General features: G+C 46.2%; 1 protein-coding gene across 1 annotated transcript in view; it reads left to right on the top strand.

Annotated features, from left to right (window-relative positions):
- The first annotated feature begins 345 nt into the window (after positions 1–345).
- The window catches only part of LOC119373560 (homeobox protein SIX6), a 67,085-nt gene continuing 45,799 nt past the window's right edge, over positions 346–21,631 (top strand). The window contains exon 1 of the mRNA XM_037643622.2: positions 346–1,812. Within this exon, the coding sequence (XP_037499550.2) occupies positions 1,175–1,812 (638 nt within the window). The 5' untranslated portion in view covers positions 346–1,174. The remainder of the gene's footprint in view (positions 1,813–21,631) is intronic.

Genomic DNA, 21,631 nt, shown 5'->3' with positions numbered 1-21,631 from the left:
CTCTGAGCCGTCTGCTCTCATGTTGCGCGCGCCTCATCGAAAACGAAGAGCGGAGCATCGCCGGCCTCTTCTGCGCACGCGCGCAGAACACCGCATCGCGCAGGCGCAGTACGCATCTCGCATTCCGGTACGGAACGGCTACGGCGCGGCAGTTTGCGAGGCAGCGGTCTGTGTTACCTCGGGGAGGGCGCACGCCGGTTCGGCAGCGCTGGAAAGAGAGACGCGTGGAAAGAAGGTATACCGGAGGGGGGTCATCTCGCTACGCAGTGTGATATGCCATTGGCGGTAGAAGGAGGAGGGGGGCCGGTATCCACGGCGACGCCGGTTGTACGCGACTCAGCCAGAGGAGAGGGGCGGCGCCACCGATGCCTCGATGAGCCGGCTCGCCTACCCCCAAGCCCGGCCCTATCATCGCCGGCACAGTGGAGCGCGAGCCAGCGAGCGGGCCGCCTGCGCGTCGAGCCGGCCATGAGCTGATTGGCCCCGCCCGTAAAGAAAAAAAAAAGTATGGTTCCCTCCGCGCCGTCGATTCCGCAACTGAGCCGCCTCGGACTCCTCCAGTCGGTTCGACAACGCACACTGTGTGCACGCGCGCGCGCGCGCTGCGCATTCCGCGAGTGAGTGAGTGAGCCGCCGTTTGGTTTTTAGTCCCGTCTGCTCACTCTCGTAGCAAACGACGCCTTTCGCAGTGAGTGAGACTCCATGTACCGCTCCAGAGTAGCGCTACTACTGCCGGCTGGCTATATCGTCTGGAATGCATCGCTCCACAGCAATCCGGGAGCAGACGACGACGCACCGTGATTCTGTGCAGCTCCCGATCCGCGCAAGAATCAGACGACGTCATTGACTCGTGCGCGCCACTCCTCGAGTAGTCATCAAGTGCAGACGATGCGCTGACTCTGCTGCTCCCCTGTATAGCCAACGGCTAGGCTACCCCCTCTCTGGAGCAGGCGACGACGCACGGTGATTCTGTGCTCCTCCTGATCTTCACTAGAAGCAGACGACGTCGTTGACTTGGTGTGCGCCGCGCGCGAGTAGCCATCGAGAGCAGACGACGCTGACTCTGCCGCTCCCGAGAGTAGCCAACGATCTGGCTACTCCCCTCTCTGGAGCAGTCGACGTGTTTGTTTTTCCGCAGTGAACTTGTAGATCAGTGTGTTTCGTGTTGTGGGCGATGGCGCTGGGGCCCGCGCCCGCTCCTGCGGCCGTATTTCCCGCGTCGGCCGCTGCGCCGCCGCCGATGCTGATGCTTCCCACCCTCAACTTCTCCGTGGGCCAAGTGGCGGCCGTGTGCGAGACGCTCGAGGAGAGCGGCGACGTTGAGCGTCTGGGCCGCTTCCTGTGGTCGCTGCCCGTGGCGCACCCAAACTGCGCCGAGCTGAACAAGAGCGAGGCGGTGCTGCGCGCCCGGGCGCTGGTAGCCTTCCACGCGGGCAACTTCCGCGAGCTCTACCGGATCCTGGAGGGCCACCGGTTCGCCAGAGGCTCGCACGCCAAGCTGCAGGCTATGTGGCTCGAGGCGCACTACCAAGAAGCCGAGAAGCTGCGCGGCAGGCCTCTGGGACCCGTGGACAAGTACCGGGTGCGCAAGAAGTTCCCGCTGCCGCGCACCATCTGGGACGGCGAGCAGAAGACGCACTGCTTCAAGGAGCGCACCCGGTCGCTGCTCCGGGAGTGGTACCTCCAGGACCCGTACCCGAACCCGACCAAGAAGCGGGAGCTGGCGCAAGCTACGGGGCTGACGCCTACCCAGGTGGGCAACTGGTTCAAGAACCGGCGCCAGAGGGACAGGGCGGCGGCCGCAAAGAACCGGTGAGTCTATATGCACCCTGCACGGTCTATTTCATTTCTATAGATTCGTTTTGTCACGCGCTATAGATTCTAAACTCGGGACCGTTAATCGCGTCGATGATATATTCAGTTGTACTATCGTCGATTCACTGATGAACTCTCATGTTATACGCCGAGTTGTGTTCGAACCCTCAAATAATTTTTAAAAATTGCATTCAAGTCGGGTACGTGACATGAAGAGCATATAGTATATATGAAAAACGGTTGTGAAATGTTCATAAGCTGCGCCGCAGAACGTCAGAAAATCGAGAGAATGAACACACACGCACAAACAAAGCACATATTCTTTTCCAACCATAATTGTATAGTCATATTCAGGGTATTTTGTTTCAGATGAAATATCTTTATGCACTGTATATCGTTCAAGTATGGCACATGTAATGTGGAGGATGGGAATTTGCTCCCCGTATTTATCTGAACATTAATTTCTCTTTATGTTACGTTTAGAATAAACGAAATAATGAAAACGTGCATGCATACCAGTCTGCGCATTCGCATCGTTGCGAGGAACAAAAATGTAGCTCTTCGCACATATATTCTCTCAAGTTGGGTAAACCTGCTGAAAGTATTACACAGACATCGAAAGCTTGAAATGGCAGTTATACGGTTAAGTGTGTGCGTTTGAACACATGTCACCAAGCATAGTGAAAGTAATACTTGCGTTATATTTAGTCGCGTTAACTGCTTGGTTCATTGAGTGAATAACTGACTGATTCAGACAGTTGAAACGAGTTTTCGGGCAGTATATAGGAGATAGCCACGTGGCAATTTCATCATAGACCGTGAAATCGTCCAAGAGGAAGCGTGCAATAACTTCACGAACATTCATAGTCCTACCATTTTCGTTGCTGTCTTTAAAATTTTGTTCCCATTGAAACAGCTTCTGTGAATTCTTTTCGTTTTGAAACACTCGGAACAAATATGTTCCTGCTGCATTGAAACGACGAATCCCGTACGCTGAAATTAATTGTATACATATATTCTTACAAAATTATGTGTACCGAATTTTGCAGTGCTTAATTATTACACTGAAAATTTTAGGAATACGCATAAGCCTGATAACGCCTAATGCGTAACAATAATTGTCAATAAAACACATTGATGGCATAACTTGTTGACGAAAATATTGAAAAGCAAACGCTGATCACATATTTTTTCCACGCAAACGTGCAATAGAGTGTCAGTAAAGTATATATATTGAGGTGATGCATGTTATCAGCTTTGGCAGCAGGCAAAGAAAAGCTTTGTAGTATATTACAGAGACCAACGCTCAACCGAATATGCCAACGGGGGCTATATTTGGTGTATGACATGGCTGCGTAGGGTACGACATGGCTATAAGGTGGCACTCAGACGGACACATAATTCGAAACGTACGCAGAAAGTGCGCTTTGTATTCACAAGAACCGCGGTGCAATGTGCCGCTTTTAACTGCTTTGCTTAAGGTCTCTACAGATGAGGCCACACACAATACACGAGGTGTCCCGCATGTTTTACATTAAAGTCCGCCTGGTGGTCACGTGTCAACGTTCCGATGTGGGCCAAATCAGCAGCGCATACCACACAACGCGTTACATGTAGTTTCAGAAAGAGAGTCATAAGCGGGTATCATGTCATTTCTCTTTCATTTATATATGAACACTGTAAATATATAGACATGTCACTGCACTGCGTAGGGGTATATCTGTGTACGCAAAAGCATTATAGGTCATGGAACTGTATTCACGCATTATGTAACTCTATATATGTTACATTAAGTATCGTTTTGTTCTGTCACAAAATGAGAAAAACATATTTATTGTATTGAAAGTGTTGCGGATGCGTATCGGTGAATCACACTCGGTAAGCGAATGAACTCGCAACATAAAAATACAGGGGAGATGACTTCTTTCGGTTCCCTCACGTACTCAACGTGACGTCATAGATTTTTGACGCTGTCTGCTAGGGCCTATGTATGTCTATAACTCTTTATCGGTAAAAATTATATTGCACCGCGTTCTGAGAGAGCCGGCAATTTAACATAACAAGTTTTCTGGAAATTTTATAAAAAGGACGTACCAATGTAACAAAAAAGACAGACTGTAAGATCCGTGACGCGACACTTATAAGTGTGAGTGTTTCGGCACGAAATGCAGAAATGAAATTTTGACACTCGTTTATTCGTTTCATAATGAACTCGTAATGGGGATATTAGGCACGGTATATATATATATATATATATATATATATATATATATATATATATATATATATATATATATATATATATATATATATATATATAGTTCTCTAATAGTTTATCACTCTAATCTGATTGTTTCATGTTGGTGTTAGTAGATATACATAACGAATGTATAAGAAAGTCGACCTACAACAGGGTATTTCTGCACATGATTCGAAAAATGCACACATAAGAGTATACAAGGACACGCACATATGTGCGCAGTATATCCTGTATAGCCCACACTTTTTAGAAAATTGTGACAATTAACATCCACGGTTTGCGAGCGAGACGAACGATACAAAATTGTCTTTTGTTTAACCGACTATAAATGCATGACTACCACCACTGATTAGAATAGGACTCCATTCGCTTCGGTCTTGAGTATTTTATTATCAGAAATTTCCAAACCTTAACTTCGCCGAATATAAACACAAAATTGAGGCATTAGCACGATAAATTTCATCCCAACGGGAATAGCGTGTGCACCAAAAAGTGATAGCTTTCACAATGCAAGTAGCAATACGTAACGTTCGGGAAGCCGAGCCCGAACTTACAAAACTTGTCTTTCATATGTGCGCTTCCCTCATTGGTCAGCGGACTTCACTAATTATGCGTCCCGCATCGTGATTGGCTGAAATATCCTCTTACCATTTTTTTTTTTTTTTGCGTAAGACGTTTCTGTGAGTACGGGCCCCGGTGTTTAACGGATGTTCATACAACGACTATTCGCATTCCCTTTAAATTTAGTAGAGTTGTGCGCATGAAAAAAGCTGCTTATTTCTCGCAGCCGATTATTCTTTGTTATTTAATGCTAAAGTTTTCGAACACTAGGATGCGAGCATCGTTTTATGTTGTTGTTACGTTGTCTGTTCAGTGTTCGAAAACAAAGCAAATATTCCAGAAAGTATTCGATTCGATTCGCTGTTCTGGTGCTATTCGATCCGATCACCAAAACTCACTGTTCGCACACCCCTATCAAAGGGTGAGTGTGGGGAGTTCAACCAGAACGTGGAATCCGATATGTATATTAGAGTCTCGTTGGTACGTTTCCGCGTAATACGTTAACCCGGATGACACGTTTTTATAGCGATGCTGCGCGGAGGTAGGTTCTGGCGGATCGCGTCCGCTGACAAAAGCTTCGTAGAAAAACAATTTTCGCTCAACCGATTAACTCGACTAATCCAGCGTTCTTGCGTCGAGAAAATGCGCATGGCGTAAATGTAAACATAAGAGTGTGGAATCTCGCCGACGTGGCAGAATGACGTGAACAATTTCGCCTCATAGACAAGACCCCTTGCACGAGAAACGAACGCCACGCCATATATGTATGTACATAACTTTCGAAACAACGGGGTTTCATATGTACTACAGACAGGCCCGTAGCCAGGAATTTTTTTCAAGGGGAGGGGGGGCACTTGCTGAAAGCCTTGACTATTTGAGAAAAACGCCTATTTTCATTATTTATTTTCGATAAAGCACTATGTGTCATCAAAATTTCGGGGGGGGGGGGGGGGGGGGGGGGGGAAGGGCCTTGGCCCCCTCCCTCTGGCTACGGGCCTGACTACAGAATTTTATTTTGAGGCCACCGTTGACGAGATAATATGCGTCATTCGTAAGAGAAATACTGGGATATTTGTATTGTATGTCTGTTGATTCGCTCGATATAGTCAGTAATCATAATATATAAATTTACTACAAAAATATTCACTATACAAGACCTACAATAATCACGGTTTCGCTGGCTTCCATTTTCACAGATAATTGAAGGACTCTGTATTTTTCTTCTCCTACCTAGGTCCGATACAGGAATGTATTTTAACGAAGTATTAAAATATGCGATTGAGTATTCAAATGAAATTGGAAAGTACGAGTGAGAAGTCGGGTATTATCAGTGTTTCTAAAGCTTACAGCTTTTTTCATCCCATGTGTATACTAGCCTACAAAAATGTTCCAGCGATCGCGACGAACGTCTTATATGCCAGCAGCCGCGCTAAGTGTGAGATGTTATGCGGAGCAGTATCACTCGACTCCACAGGGACATTTGCGATTGCGTTTCTCACACTTATCAGAGCTTTGTATGGATAATACGATTTTCGAATGATACGTTTCATCTCCAGATTCCCGTGCAGGTCGTATATAATCGAGGTACCAGTCTGAGTATATACATTGACCTGCACGTTGCATGTTGCACGCAATGTGTTTTTACTAGCTCCACTCCTGGCATGGCCGGCAGTTTCCATTTGAACTGTTCTGATACTTTTTCATGCTTCTTGGTGTCTTATGGGAATAAAACTGTACAGAGACGATCAATATACGCTCGCCGAGGTGTGCTCAGTTGGTATATGCAGTAAAGGAATGCAGCACATTCAAGGGTGCTCGCATAGGCCTGCGCGTACGCTTCCTGCGCACGTCAGTGCAGGCCATTATTGTCTCTCGTCGTCTATATTCTTGTTTACTGTCGGCTAAATGATGGACTATTGGCTAGTGCTTGATAAATTTTACTAGATATGGCTCGTTGATTGTTAGCGCCGGCTATAGCTTTGCTGAACGATGGCTAGTGTTGGTCAGTGGCAACTAATGTTGGTTATACGCTGTCGTTACCTTTTATCGCACTCCAATAATTGAGTTGTCCATCTTTCCTTTTCATGTCAAAATACATATTCACGTGTTTTTGACGTTTCACCTTCATAGGGTTCCATTACGTATTCTATACAGTACCGTCATCGGTCGGCAGTCGCATACCCGTACTTATAACACTGCCACGAGAAGCAAAACACGAAAAATGCAAAGCATCTTTTGTGGAGTATATGTAACGCGATGGAATCGAGATTATACCGTGCTTTCCACCATACAGCCCAGTCCCACCTTCCCCGTCGCCTTTCCCTCGCGTATTCTCTTCGTCGTATAATACACGAACACAGAGAAACGAATGCCTATAATACAAAGAGTACGAGAACGGAGTCCATAATATCGCCCCCACCGCCACTACCACCACCTGCCCCCTCTTTTATCTCTCTATGCGTATTATATGCCCTCTCGCATTGTCAGCAGCGCCTCCTGCTGGCACGGAGCCGCTGCCCGAACGAGCTTAGTATAAGGCTGTGCAAGCCTGCTGCAACAATGGACAATCGCTGCGCCCGCCTGGTCTGGGCTGTAGATCTGCGTGGTGGAACGGAAGCCAATCCCCCTCCGGTGTCTTATTACTTCGCTCCCGTGCGCGCATCATTACCTGTACTTTGCGTCTATCTTCGTCGGATCCCTTATTTCTCTCCGAAATCTCTACCGTTTCATTCGTCACCAAAATGGCGCCAGTGACATGCGATATGCGCATGCGTATTGATGTGCGCGTAACGTATACCCTCTTGAAGAAATAGAGAAGAGAACGCACCACATTGCGTTTTGAGAGTGTCTTAACACATACGTCCCGCAATATAAGATGCTCAGTGGGTCACTATGTTGGACGAAAAAAAAAACGAAACAAAAAAAAACAAAGAAAGAATGCAAGACCTATATACTTCTGAGAAGCCAACTTCGCGAAGAAATGTTAGGAAGTCAACTCGACAGATAAATAGAGAGGGAGAAGTCATAACAAAAAGCCGGGCAGGTTAACCAGGCTCTGCCCGGTTGGCTACCTTGAACTGGGGAAAGGGAACTGAATCATGACGAGGGTAGGAAAGCTGCGAACTATGAGGGAACGCACGCACACAAATGAGCGTTGATCACCCCGTTGGTCGCACGCACGAGTGTTCTCTTTAGTAATGCTGACGACGGCGTATGGAATCGCGATGCATGGAGCAAAGAGGCACCATCGAATTATACTATACACTATCTACATTCTTCGTTTTGTTCGTTGAACATGTTTGAGGGCGCACACACACACACACACACACACACACACACACACACACACACACACACACACACACACACACACACACACACACACACACACACACACACACACACACACACACACACACACACACACACACACACACACACACACACACACACACACACACACACACACACACACACACACACACACACACACACACACACACACACACACACACACACACACACACACACACACACACACACACACACACACACACACATACTGAAGTCATTCAACGCAATCTATGAAGCGCACTATAGTGCAAGCATACAGCAAATGATTATAAAGCACAAAACGAAAACGTGCACCCTCGCGCCCCTTCTCACTCGCTCATCACAGTTCCTCCTTTCCTCCTCTTCCTTTCAACATCATCGTCGTCAAATTACGCTCAATTCGCTGTTCATTACGACGCCGCGCGAACCGAACGTAAGCCCGCCCCATTAATTCGTTCCCTTCACATGCTCCCCTCACCACCCTCTCCCCCTTTTAGCCTCCCGAAGGCCTCCTAAACCGGCGAGGCTTCACTTTTCAGCTGGCGTTGTCGTTATCTATAATAATGTGTACCCTCCCTCCCTTACACCCTCCGGCCTGTCATCTATATATTCCATTTCCTCTTTCTCTCTTTTTTTTTCCTTCTCTCAGTCCTCCGCTCCCTTTGTGTTGTGTTCCGTTCGCTCGTGACCGTGCCGTGTCACTTTCTATTTATTTGCTATCGTCCCTCTATTTTTGTCTTCTTCTGAAGTTTGGTTTTGTGAACGTGAGTTTAGCGTGTTCTGTGTAAGCACGCTTACATATGTACAGGTTTTGCCATCTCACCCAACGGATTTTCGCCCCGTCACGTGCTCACATCGCGTTTTGCGTTATATGTCATGTGTTCACCCGCGCCGTGGTGGCTTGTAACGGCTATATCACGTTTCGCTGCTTATATATATATATATATATATATATATATATATATATATATATATATATATATATATATATATATATATATATATATATATATATGAGCACAACACATGTGTACACAAAACTGGATGGTGTGACGTCCGCCTCGGTGGTACACTGGTTACGGTGCTCGGTAGCTGACCCGAAAGTCGCGGGTCCGATCCCGGCTGCCGCGGTCGCATGTCGATGGAGGCGAAATGGTAGATGCACGTGTACTGGCTTGATGTCAGTGCACGTTAAAGAACACAAGATGATCGAAATTTTCCGAAGCCGGTGTGCCGCATAATCATATCATGTCTTTGGCACTTAAAGGGACACTATAAAGAGAAACAATGAATCGGTTTAGATCGATAGATTGTGCTCTTATAAATCTAATTTCGTTAATTTTGCCATCATGGGTTTATTAATAGAGGAGAAAATCGAGTTCAGAGCTTCATTTATAAATTACGCGCTGAAATCTCCCCGCGTGACGTCACGAATTTCAAAGTGTATTTATCGTATTCTAGCGCCATTGGCTCAACAAAATTACCCCAAACTTCGTATGTTAAGTCTATGGCCCCCTCAGAAGACAATGTACTTCATTTTTACCGATTAGGAACTACGTATAGTCCCTAGCACGCGCCGTCAGAACATGTGACGTCACCGCGAATGGTGGGGAAACTTCAAGGCGGCGTGGCCAGCCACATTTTGTTTTTGCGCGTTTTCTCGCTTACTAAGCGTCTTCTCGCAGCAAGCGTGGTGTTTTTGGTATCGTGAAAGAGTACTTTACTAATATGAGAAAGATCGTTTTGCTTTAGTGTCCCTTTAAAGTCCCAGATACTACTGGATGGTATGACGTCACAGACATGTGCACGCGAAGACGGTGCTGAAGATGTGCGTTAGTTGTATATAGTGATGCATCTCCGATCACATACCAGACGAGCCCCCGCAACCGATGACGATGAAAGAACGCCACGTGATGATGAACATGTATGGCGAACGAGGATGTGCATGCCCAAGAAGCGACCGCGATATTCGTAAATCCAAGCGTTTTCATGTTCGAGCGCTGCGCATATCATATAGGTATACACCTGCAGCAGTTCGATAAATGTTCACTTCGGTTGCTCTTGGTTACGAAATTTGACCGGTTCCCTGAAAACTCAGTTTCTTTCAGCCGTATATCCGACATCATCGCTCCCTGATTCCATTGTCAATCATTTTTGATGCATTGTTAATTATTTCTGAATGTTCTTTTTACCCATGTACTCCCCTCTGTAATACCTTGGTCTTGATGGCGTAATGAAATAAGTAAATAAATAAATAATACGCCCCAGGCGCTGCAAGCATAGTGATATACAAAACCACGCTGCATGTGTGAACATACATGAGTCTATACATCGCGCGTGGCACCCGCAAGTTCTTCCTTAAAAGTATGGCGGTTTCAGTTGCAGATGCGAAAAAATCGTTCCATTTGTTCTTATTATTCATTTATTTATTTATAACTTCTCACCGATATAGATCCACGCACATTCTATATACAGTACATATATGCCGTCCATTTCCCCGCCTTTTTTCTGTAAAGCTTAAATGTACAATAACGGGAGGTTTTGAGTCCCATATGCACCTCTGGGGAATTACCCGGTACCAGTGTATTCCTAATCAGTACCCAGGTGACGCCGGGTCGGCCCGAGTGTTTGAGCGGCGTTGGCCCTGGCAGCGACCCGAACACAACTCTATACATCTCTCTCTATATATCGTTTCCTCCGACCCTCAAATATCTAGACTTTTTATTATTCGTGAATATGTATGCGTGCACGCTCGTGATACGGGTCCGCAGAGTTTTTTATTACTTCGCCCCAGTCTATACATATAGATATCTTCATATATACATACACACACTTCGTGTCACCTCGCGAGAAAACTTCAAATGCATCCCACGAGAGCGTGTGTGTTCAAGTACCATTGACGCATATACATGTATATATAAAATATACGATGAACCGTTTCTGGCTTAGAAAGCGTGTTTTATATGCTCAGAATGGACTACCGCGTGTAATTTGCATAATACAAAAAAATCGTCTATTTCTCGGATATGTAGGCTTGGTGTTTATTTGCTTCGGTTTTTTTTTTTCTTTCACATTCAGATTTGTCTAAAAAGTTGAGTGTGTGTATACGAGCGAATGTGTTCTACAAAGTCAACTCCATTATGGTTCGCTTCGTTTTTCGCCCGGCGAATCGCAAAAGTGAGTGGCAAAAAGTGAGGAAGAAAGGTTCTGTACTTTGATTGCGGTGTGAAGCATTCTGGAACCTTCATCTATTCAGCGTACGAAAAAAAAATGCACATTGATATTCAGGCTTTCAGGTGCGGGAACCTGGCGCTATTATCTTTTTTCATAAAGGAAGTTTTATAGCAATGTATAAATATACACGCATAGATAACGCGTGTCTAAAGTTTTGATGTCTGTACAAGTTCTGATTGTTTATATTATGCACGCGTACTTAAATCTCCTCTTGTCTTCAGACGTGCAGTTCAACGCTCAGAGTATCTGCACACACACACACACACACAAACACACACACACACCACGCACGCGCACGCACACACACACGCACGCACACACACACACACACACACACACACACATACACACACACACACACACACACACACACACACACACACACACACACACCAATACTATTATTTTGCATATAACATGTTCTCAAATTTCCCGTGTCATAATTTCAGCCAGGGTTCCGGCTAGCACAGTGGAATGGCACAGTGGCTGTCCGGTGATTTTGTTTGTATTTTCACTGTACAATTTCTTTTGGCGCCCTATCTGAAACACCCTTTTAAATGGTAGCACATTGATGCTCAGGACTGCACACTATGTGCCCGTTTTTCTTGCTTTAACTTCTTGGCTTGCGTACCTCCAGCATAAGCACTCTCACAATCACAGTAACGTGAGCTGATGAGATCACTGACAAGCGTAAAAAGAAAAAAAAAGGACTTTACGAGTTTGTCAAGCGATCACATTCAAAACTTTATTTATTGCGTTATGTAAATGTTAGAATCCGCTATAATTACGTATGCACGTACCTGAAGGCTTCTTTCATAAAACTGTAATCGTTTATACACAATTCAGAAAGACACAGAGAATAATTAATCCATAATATATTAATTGCGTCATATAGCATCTAGAATAATGCATGGTGTAAAAAGACCCATGTATAGGGACCTCTTGCTTCAATTTTTTGTTTTCTAAAGGAAAGCTCTTGAAGTAATGCCTCAAGTGTCAACCTCGAGCGAGAAAATAATTTGCGCACGTCTCATCAACGCGCGTCTTTCGTGCACGCAGATGTAGACACGACGCATTTCTTTTTGCACTCGGCAACGCCACGACCGCGCGAAAACGTCATCTGTACGCTTGCATAGTCTCCAAAAAAGCCGCGCAATTAAGCTGTCATCTCGACGACCACGTATACACTACGCCGGGATTTGCGCAGTCGCATGTGCACACAACGTGTATGTACATATATATACGAGTGTCAGCGCGCGCTGGCGCGTGATGACGCGTGTTTTAAGTGCCGACCTAAAAGAAAGCGCGTCACCTCGACCGTCCGGTTGGTGGATGAGTTGACATCAAGGCCGACGTGACGGCGGGGAGAACTTGTATCCCTGTCTGGTTACCATCCTCTGGTCGGCGCACCATACAGCTTAGGGGTTATGTGTGGCGTAGCTAAGCTTGATGACGCGGGTTCGATTGGTCGCCAGGTCGGCTTCATTTCGATGGCCGCGCGAAGTGGGAAGACACATCTGTACTTAGACTGAGGTGCACGCTTAAACGGTTTCTGACACCAATTTTCGAAGCTGACTTTACCCCGCCATACAAATCTCCGCTGTGTCGGCTGGTGCTTGAGGGCTTGAAAGGCGGCATCTTGTGAAGGACCCCACGCATAAGTCGACACTTCCTTAAGCATATTGGTGACTGGAGCTGTCGATGTGAAGTTGGGAACAAACATGCGCAGGTACGGCGCGAGGCCTAAAAATGACTGCACCTGCTTCAAATACGTTGGAGTAGGGAAGTTTGCTGCTATTCTTTGAGGTAAAGGTTGAACACCGTCTGCAGAAATGGTGTGTCCCAAGTAACAGATCGCGGCCGATAGAAACTGGAATTTTTCTCGGTTCAATCGGAATCCGGCATCGAATAGTCTTTGGAGGACTTCGTCCAAGTTTCGACGATGCCGTTCCGCTGTTGTGCCCCGACCAATATGACGTCCAAATACACGACACAAGCATGATGTTTCAATGTGCCTATAGAGCAATATTCATGGCCGAAATATTCTTTTCCTCGACTACTTCTAATAACTAATTCCCTCTAAATTAACTTTTGTTATTTTTTGATCATGTTAATAATTCTGTCTGCCCTAGTATATAAACGATGACGTAATACATATGAAATGTAGTGTTAGAGTACATGTGATATGTAAGCCCATATATGTATACAAACGATGACAACGATAGACTTGATCGTGTGAGTCAGGGTTAACGAATGTGAGGCTTGAAAGATGACCTGAACACGATGGCGTATAATTAACGGCACACAGATGCGTGTATATACACAAAGCATAGCCTATAATTTGGGGCGTGTGCTTGAAGTTATAGAATGGAGGTGGCGCTATGTTCTGGCTCAGCGCACAGCATCGTTATTGTTCGCACCCTCAGTACGCGCACCATCAGTACACTAGACGCACATCATCAGAAGAGACGACGTCATCAACTAACGTTTATCGCGCGTGCAACCTTTTAAATGTACAGGCCACGAGCCTTACGTGAATTGAATACTGTCCTTGAACTCTCGCGCGCGTTCCTATTGTGTTTGTACATGGGTTGTATGCCTTACTGCGGAGATGAAGAAACTGGGTCGTGTCGGCAGGGCTCCGTAAAGAGCGAGAGTTGTTTGAGTCAATCAAACAAGCGACTGTATCCATCAGTGCACCGTGGACGACATATAGAAGACATAGTAGATTGCTTTGTCGACAGAAAGTATGTATACTTTTAGCGTGACGCCAGATTCTGTTAGCGTTGCAAAACCTTCGACCCTCCCTCCCCCCCCCCCCCTTCCCTCCCCTTGTATTTCTTTACATGGAGTGCAAGTGTCCCACACAACAAACGCATAGCCCGTCTGTGTCCACAACGCTGGGAATAAAGGCTAAACGCACTAAATAATCGTTTAGAAAGCGTTTCGAAGTTGGCTGTGTATACGCAAAGCTTTAATGGCGATGGGCGCTCAATGGTCCTGTATGCATTCACGTAAGGAATGTGTGCGCGTGTTTTGTGTCTGATACTTTCCTGTGTGAATGTCTCTCCTATTCGTATACCTCTTCAATACACCATAGCCAGTTATCCAGTAAATTCAGCATAAGATCTCGAAATGTCTCTAAATGCTAGCTTTTTAAATTACAAGTCTTTAATAGATGTCGGTGAGCTCGTCGCCTATATACAATCGCCACAATTGCCATAAGGTAACCACTCTAAAGTTTGTATATATAGGATAACATATTGGAAAGTAAAATGCTATTCGATGATTATCGCGCAGCAGCATTATATGCATACGGGAATGACACCTCGCCGTGAAAGATGTTGTTTACCGCTGAACTTTAGTGGGGTTTTTTTTTTTTAGAAGCAGATGAAGGTCTTGGATACAGTATAGACAACTGCAGGTTGGGACTTTCAACTCGCTCATCAGGACATGCAGCCATTTTCTTGGAATGAGCTTTATATACAAGCGTCTGGTAGCACACTATATGATGCTGACTGTTTGCTTTCGGCAGCGCATACTACAAGCGCTTTCACTGGCGTACTCAGTGGAGAAGTTGAGGGATCAACCGCCCTCATCCCCGAAATGTTTTCGTCTTCTATATACGTACAGTAATCACGGAAAATTTAGGGCTACGTAATGCGCGTACCTTCGTTTCCAGCGCCTACAGTTCGTGTCATCGTTTTGACTCGAACACTTAAACCAGAGCCATTACCTCCAGATTTGCAGCGGCGTGATGCGGTTTTTCGCGAGCAATGGCTCGTAGCAGTTGTTATGTTAAACATACGATGTCGCGTTGTTGTACATACGTCCACGCATACACGTACGTACGCACCAACACACACACACACACACACACACACACACACACACACACACACACACACACACACACACACACACACACACACACACACACACACACACACACACACACACACACGAACATACCTAAAGTGAAATCGGATCACCCCCTCCCCCCCCCCCCCTTCCAAGAAACTGTCTACGTGCAGTATGTGTATGAACAAGGAGAGTATCGCTGACGCGGTGTCTTTCAAGAGAGTGCGGTGTCCTTTCATGTTTTTTCCCCTCGGCGACGGATAGAAAATTGCATCCGCGTCATGGTATTGTCGCCACATTTCCTAGAAGGAGCTGTTTCTCTTGGAAAGGTCTATATACTGCAGTGTATTCGATAGGAGGGCGGGGAAGAGTCCACCCATTTGGAACAAAAAAAAAAGGAAAAACAAGAGCAGTGTCCATACATATGTTCTTGCCGTGTAGTGGCGCCGAGTTTCAACGACACGACCCCCTAATGGCAAAACTTCGTTTAGTTACCGGCGCCGTAGAGGCGAGGTGTGTCTGATGGCTTTTACCGGAGAGTGTAGTGGCGCTATATACCTCTTTGTAGGTGTCGGGAGAAAAAGGTATCCGAGCGCGTGAGCTGATACAAGCGGCATCACAGCTCAGTGTCGCATTAGGGTTAAGTTAAGGCCTATACTCAGGTATACCGAGGAGCAGGCAGCTTTGATTTTTTTTTTTCGTGCGAGTTTATTTACTTTTTTGTATTACTTTTTCGCTACCAGAAACAGCGAGTGGGAGGAGTATTTAGCGTGAGAGCTTTTCTAGTGAGTTTCCATAAAGTTACGAATGATGCCCCGCAAAAACACAAAAAGAAAGATAAAAATGAATTGAGAGTGAAGTTACACTTGGTCACTACAAAGCTGGAATACGTCATTTTATTTTAACAGCGAAAGCGTTAAAGCTGGAGGTAAAACGTATGTGCATTATGGATGATATGTCGATTTGTTAGCTGTGGCTTTCTGCAGCCGACCGGCTATAAGCTAGTCTACAGGCCTATAGTTTCGTATTTGCTTGCGGACGGTGACGTCGATGTCAACAACAATTGGCAGCGATATCAAGATCAACGATCACAGCAACGACAGCAGCAGTGACAATGACGTCAACAACAAAGGCGACAATCGTCTTGTGCAAGTTTCCACGGTGTACGCCGGTCGATGTCATGGCGTGGAAATTATACGGAGCCCTCCACTACAGCTCTCCAACTTCACCTCATCTGGCATCTGTATACATTTCGGCCGGTCTCAACGTACGACAAGATACTCCCTGGATAGGCGCCTCTCACGAAGCCCCGGAAATGATTACCTTCCTATGAAACACAATCCGAGGCGCTTTGGGACGTTAAACCCCGTTAACTATAACAAAAAAACCGTGGTTAGTTGGTTAAGGAAGAGCTGCAGCTCTTCTTTTGTCGTCGCCTTCAGGGGCGTAGCCAGGGGGGGGGGGGTTCAACCCCCACCCCGAAATTTTTCAGTTTTGCTTGTGTATATATACACGCACACATACAAATCCACGCACGAACATACATAAAGTATGGTTGAACCCCCCCACCCCCGCCCCTGGTCGCTTTCGCATAAGATATTGCTACGTTCCAGGGGAATCGCGATGAAGAAGACGAAGAGAAGGATCAAGCGTCAAACTTTCCTATCAAATTTATAATGTTTCTATTCTGTAGCCTCCCTTCTAAGGTACTATAACATTATATAAATCCACTCAATTCTTGGCCGATCCCCACTGTGGGTGTGGGCCAGAGTTGAAGGTGAACAAGAACAAGAGCAAGGGCCGGCTCCAGCTGTTTGTATCGGCAGCGCTGCTCGCCTAACCAGTTATAAATACATCTATACATATTCCAGTCTGTGTCGTTCCCATAACAATGTAATAATAATAATTGTTGGGGTTATACGTCCCAAAACCATGATTATCAGACACATCATAATGGAGGGCTCCGGAAGTTTCGATCCACCTGGGGTTCTTCAACGTGCACCTAAATCTAAGCTACACAGGCCTCTATATAGCATTCCGCCTCCATTCGAAAGGCGGCCACCGCGGCCGGGATTCGATCCTACGACCTTCGGGCCAGCAGTCGAGCACGGTAACCATTAGACCGCCGCGGCGGGTCTTTCGCTTGAGATCTTGGGAAGGGGCGAAATAAAGAAAGAAACAAACCAGGTTAAACCTAACTAATGGGGAAAAAGTAAGGGGACAGGGAGAGAGGTAACGGATCGGCTGCGAAAAGATCAGACCCGTGACAAATGGTGTCGGTGCGTAGCGCGCGTGATATTGATTGAACCGGCACCGGCTCCGCTTTTGGATGAGTTTTCTGTTCCCTTTCGTTACACTTTGTTTTCCTCGCAATCTTTTTCACGAGCACCAAACTCTTTGCGGCGCCCGCCGCTCGGCATCGCTTAAAAACTCAATTATGCTCTCTGTCTCGCTTGCGCACTTTCACGCCGCCACCTCGCGCGATACAGACACCCATACGCGTCTCGACGCTTCAACGCGCTCCGACGCGCGAACGCCGTTGCATGTAGTTACGCTATGCGGCTCGCTCGCTGAAAGCTTCTTTTGTTCCATGGCAGTCTGTATGTACGTATGTATATACGGATGATGGCATAAGAGCGAGACCGGGAAAGGAGGGGGAGGGAGAGGGCTGTTCTAAAGTGACGGCTTATACCCAGCCATCCGACCCGCAGCCAGCGAGGATACAGCGCACTTGAAGTGGCGGCTCCAGCACCGTCGCAAAATATCCATTCGCCGAGCGAGCCGGCTGTCGGGGAAAAGGTTTGCGGGGCGCTTTTTAACGTCAAACTCAATTTCTGACGCGAGCCCGCCTTGGCTGTATAGAAGCTCAAAGAGCTCACTCGCTCGCTCGCATCCCGACCGCTTTCTCCCTCCGCGTTTATACTATATACTGAATCTAGCCAAGCCGAGTCTGCTTCGAAGCCGACGCGAGGGACCCTCTTGACCGGGCGCGCGTACACTTTTATGTATTACGTTTGGACGAGGTCTCATCGCTATCAAAGGTCGCGCAGTACAGCTGTGCTCTCTGATGGTTTCGAGAAAGACCTTATTCGTTTTTATGTTTTTTTCTGTGCTCCTTCCATTTGCCCCGTAAATGTTCTTGTTTTCGCGCTCTTGGAACGGGAACAAATGGACGTGAATGTTGAAGCCCTGCACGCGCGCTGGCGCGAATAAGTGCGGCTTTGCTTTGACGTTAAGTGGGCCGACACTGGCGCTCTGTGTTCTGTGCACCTTGAGTGAAAAGCCCAGAGAGAAGAGATAGTATCTATCTATCTATCTATCTATCTATCTATCTATCTATCTATCTATGTATCTATCTATCTATCTATCTATCTATCTATCTATCTATCTATCTATCTATCTATCTATCTATCTATCTATCTATCTATCTATCTATCTATCTGTCTGTCTGTCTGTCTGTCTGTCTGTCTGTCTGTCTGTCTGTCTGTCTGTCTGTCTGTCTGTCTGTCTATCTATCTATCTATCTATCTATCTATCTATCTATCTATCTATCTATCTATCTATCTATCTATCTATCTATCTATCTATCTATCTATCTATCTATCTATCTATCTATCTATCTATCTATCTATCTAAGTACACCTCTTGTATTCATTTCTTGAACCTTCATTGAGCTCGAGAACGAGAAACCGGTTGTTTTTTAAAGACCATGCCTTCATGCCACGCTCTCCTACCCACATTTTGTAATATATTGCGACGAATACGTCTGACCAAACTTAACTACCGCATTTTCTCGTATAGTACCAGCGCTAATTATCACTGGCTACAATGACGGCTAGTCTTGGCTATGTGATGTTCAATGCTGCTTAGTCCCACCTGGTGATGTCTAAAGGTGGATAAATAATCGATAGTGCTGCCTGTATAGTGTTGGCTAACTATTCGTAAATATAGGCCAGCGTTACCAAGCGATGACTGTTGTTGGCTAAATGATGTTAATTACTGGTTAATCTTGGATAATTATGGCTGCCCCAACTCATAAGAGCAAGATCGTCTTTGTACTCAGTTTGAACGTGAGTGACTGAGTTGGTTTTCTTTCTTAATTTTATCAATTCGCTTCTTCGTAAGGGATTTCTTGTTGTTTTTGTTGACTCGCTACCAAGACACATTTCCAAGAAGGCATGCACGCCGTTCTTCTGCTTCGCTTCGTCGTCTGCTCGAGTCACCCACAGCAGACGAAACACACACACAAAACGAATCGAGCGAATGCTGTAACAGCCAGGAGTACAAGGGGAGGGAACGGTGTGACTTGACTCTGTTGACACCGAATCCATTTTTCATCTTGAAACGATAATCTCTCTCGACGTCAACCTCGCGCGTCCTGTTCTTTCTTTTATCGTTTTTGAAGATCCGAGACTCCGCGCTCTCGAACTCTCTCTTCCTCTCACACAGATCACGCCGAAGGCGCGATGTCGAAACGCAGGCTATAGAAGCGCTCGCGAAATAAAGGACAAGAAAGAATGGACGTCGATATAAGGCCTTTTCTCTCTCTCTCTCTCCCTCTCTCCCTCCTTTATTTGCGCTAAGCCTTGTCTTCTGGAAACATGGCCGCCCTATCGGCTATAACACTTATACGCACACTGCTGCAGCAGACGACGCGTCATGGTATATGAGGAGTCTATAGGCAACGTGTATGGCAATGACGCAAGCGCCTTTTTGTCCTTCGATAGCCATTGTCCATTCTTGGAACTCGCACTCCGTCTTTCTTTCCGGCCATTTTTGCTTCGTTTGCTCTTCCTTTCTTCTCGTTGCATTCTTCTGTTTGATTCTTTTCCTTTGATAACCACCGGACCGCGCGGGTTCTTTTAATGTCTGCTGGTGCACCGCTTGAGAAAAGTGAGTCTTCTGTGTCCGTGCACACACACACACACTTACACACCCGTATATATATATATATATATATATATAATATATATATATATATATATATATATATATATATATATATATATATATATATATATATATATATATATATATATATATATATGCGCGGCAATGTTCTCGCCACCTTCTGAGTTGCTGGTGATCTTGAGCATACAGACACGCAATGCGCGCGCGCAGGCGTCCACTACGTGGCGTAAGGATGCCTTATATACATGTACAAGCTGCTGCAGTCAGTGGATAGAGACATCCGCGTATCTGTATATATATCTATATATGCGAACGTACTTATGTGGCACGTATGTACGGGTTGGCTTTTAATGAAGACAGCAACCGCGCTGTCAAACCGTGAGGATGTTCTGTCTATAGACACAGCTCCTCGTGAGAGACCTTCAAAACGCTGCAACGCCGAGCTGGCGAACTTGGCTTGGAAGTGCATATAGAAGCTGCCGGCGTCGGTTCTCTCTGTTTACTCTCTTTATAGCGGACAGGATGTACGGCGAATTTCACACCCGATGGCCGTGGTTGCATACGGTGCTCTTTTGTCTCTCACTGTTTCTCTGTTATTCCGTTCGATCTGTCTGGGCTTCGCTATTTTGAGAGAAGAAATTATGTGAGGCTCGGTTATAAACGCCGCTCTTGTCAATCTTGTAAGCGTGAAGGTTCGCGGCTAAAGTTACTCTTCAGCCGAGTTTTATAAAATGGCTGTTTGGATTTCACGGTATATACCAAGCGTGATGATGTTGATAATAATAATACTTAGGTGCACGTTAAGGAACCCCAGGTGGGTGAAATTTCCGATGCTACACTATACGGAGCCCCTCATAATCATATCGTGGTTTTGGGACGTAAAACCCGAACAGTTATAGTAATAATAATGATACTAATATCTGGGGTTTTACATGTCAAAGCCGCGATACGATTACGACGCATGCCGTAGTGGAGGGCTCCGGAAATTTCGACCATCTGGTGGTCTTTAACATGCACTGACATCGCACGATACACGGGCCTCTGGCATTTCGCCTCTCCATCGTAATGCGACGGCCGCGGCCGGGATCGAACCCACGACTTTCGGGTCGGCTGTACCAGCGCGGTGGCTCATCAAGAGGATGACAGTTTGGGCGATGTGGTTTATACCAAGCCAGATGAGTTTCAACAACTTTTATCACCTGCAGACATAGGTCGGCAAAAAATGTGCAGCCCACTCAGACTCACTCATGAAATATATTTTGCTCTTACGGCTCACTCGGACTCACGTCTCACTAACATATTACTCAGCCGGACTCACTCGGACTCAGTCTGAGTCTGAGTGAGTCTAAGTCGACTCGTGGGTGAGTTTGCCGACCTATGCCTGCAGGTCACAACTTCGCGCGTGGCGTTAACGTTGGGACGTCGCAACGTTGACTCGAAGGGAATTCGACGTCGATCGACACTGCATGTAGCGGCGGTGCGAAAAGAAAGACGTCTTCCTGGACGCCTGGCAAATCGTTCGCAGCGTATTCCAGGTTCATACGCGCGCTGCGCGCGCTGCTACTGCCGACAGCGTGGAAAAACCAGTTTCGCCTCGCGATGCGCGGTCCTCACACTTCGAATTTGCGCCTCCTTTTCGCATTGCCCTTCTTTCTC

This window comes from Rhipicephalus sanguineus, chromosome 11 (genome assembly GCF_013339695.2).
Source record: "Rhipicephalus sanguineus isolate Rsan-2018 chromosome 11, BIME_Rsan_1.4, whole genome shotgun sequence".
Classification (NCBI taxonomy): Eukaryota; Metazoa; Arthropoda; class Arachnida; order Ixodida; family Ixodidae; genus Rhipicephalus; species Rhipicephalus sanguineus.
Note: the sequence above shows the minus strand (reverse complement) of the source record. Positions and strands in the feature narration are given on the sequence as shown.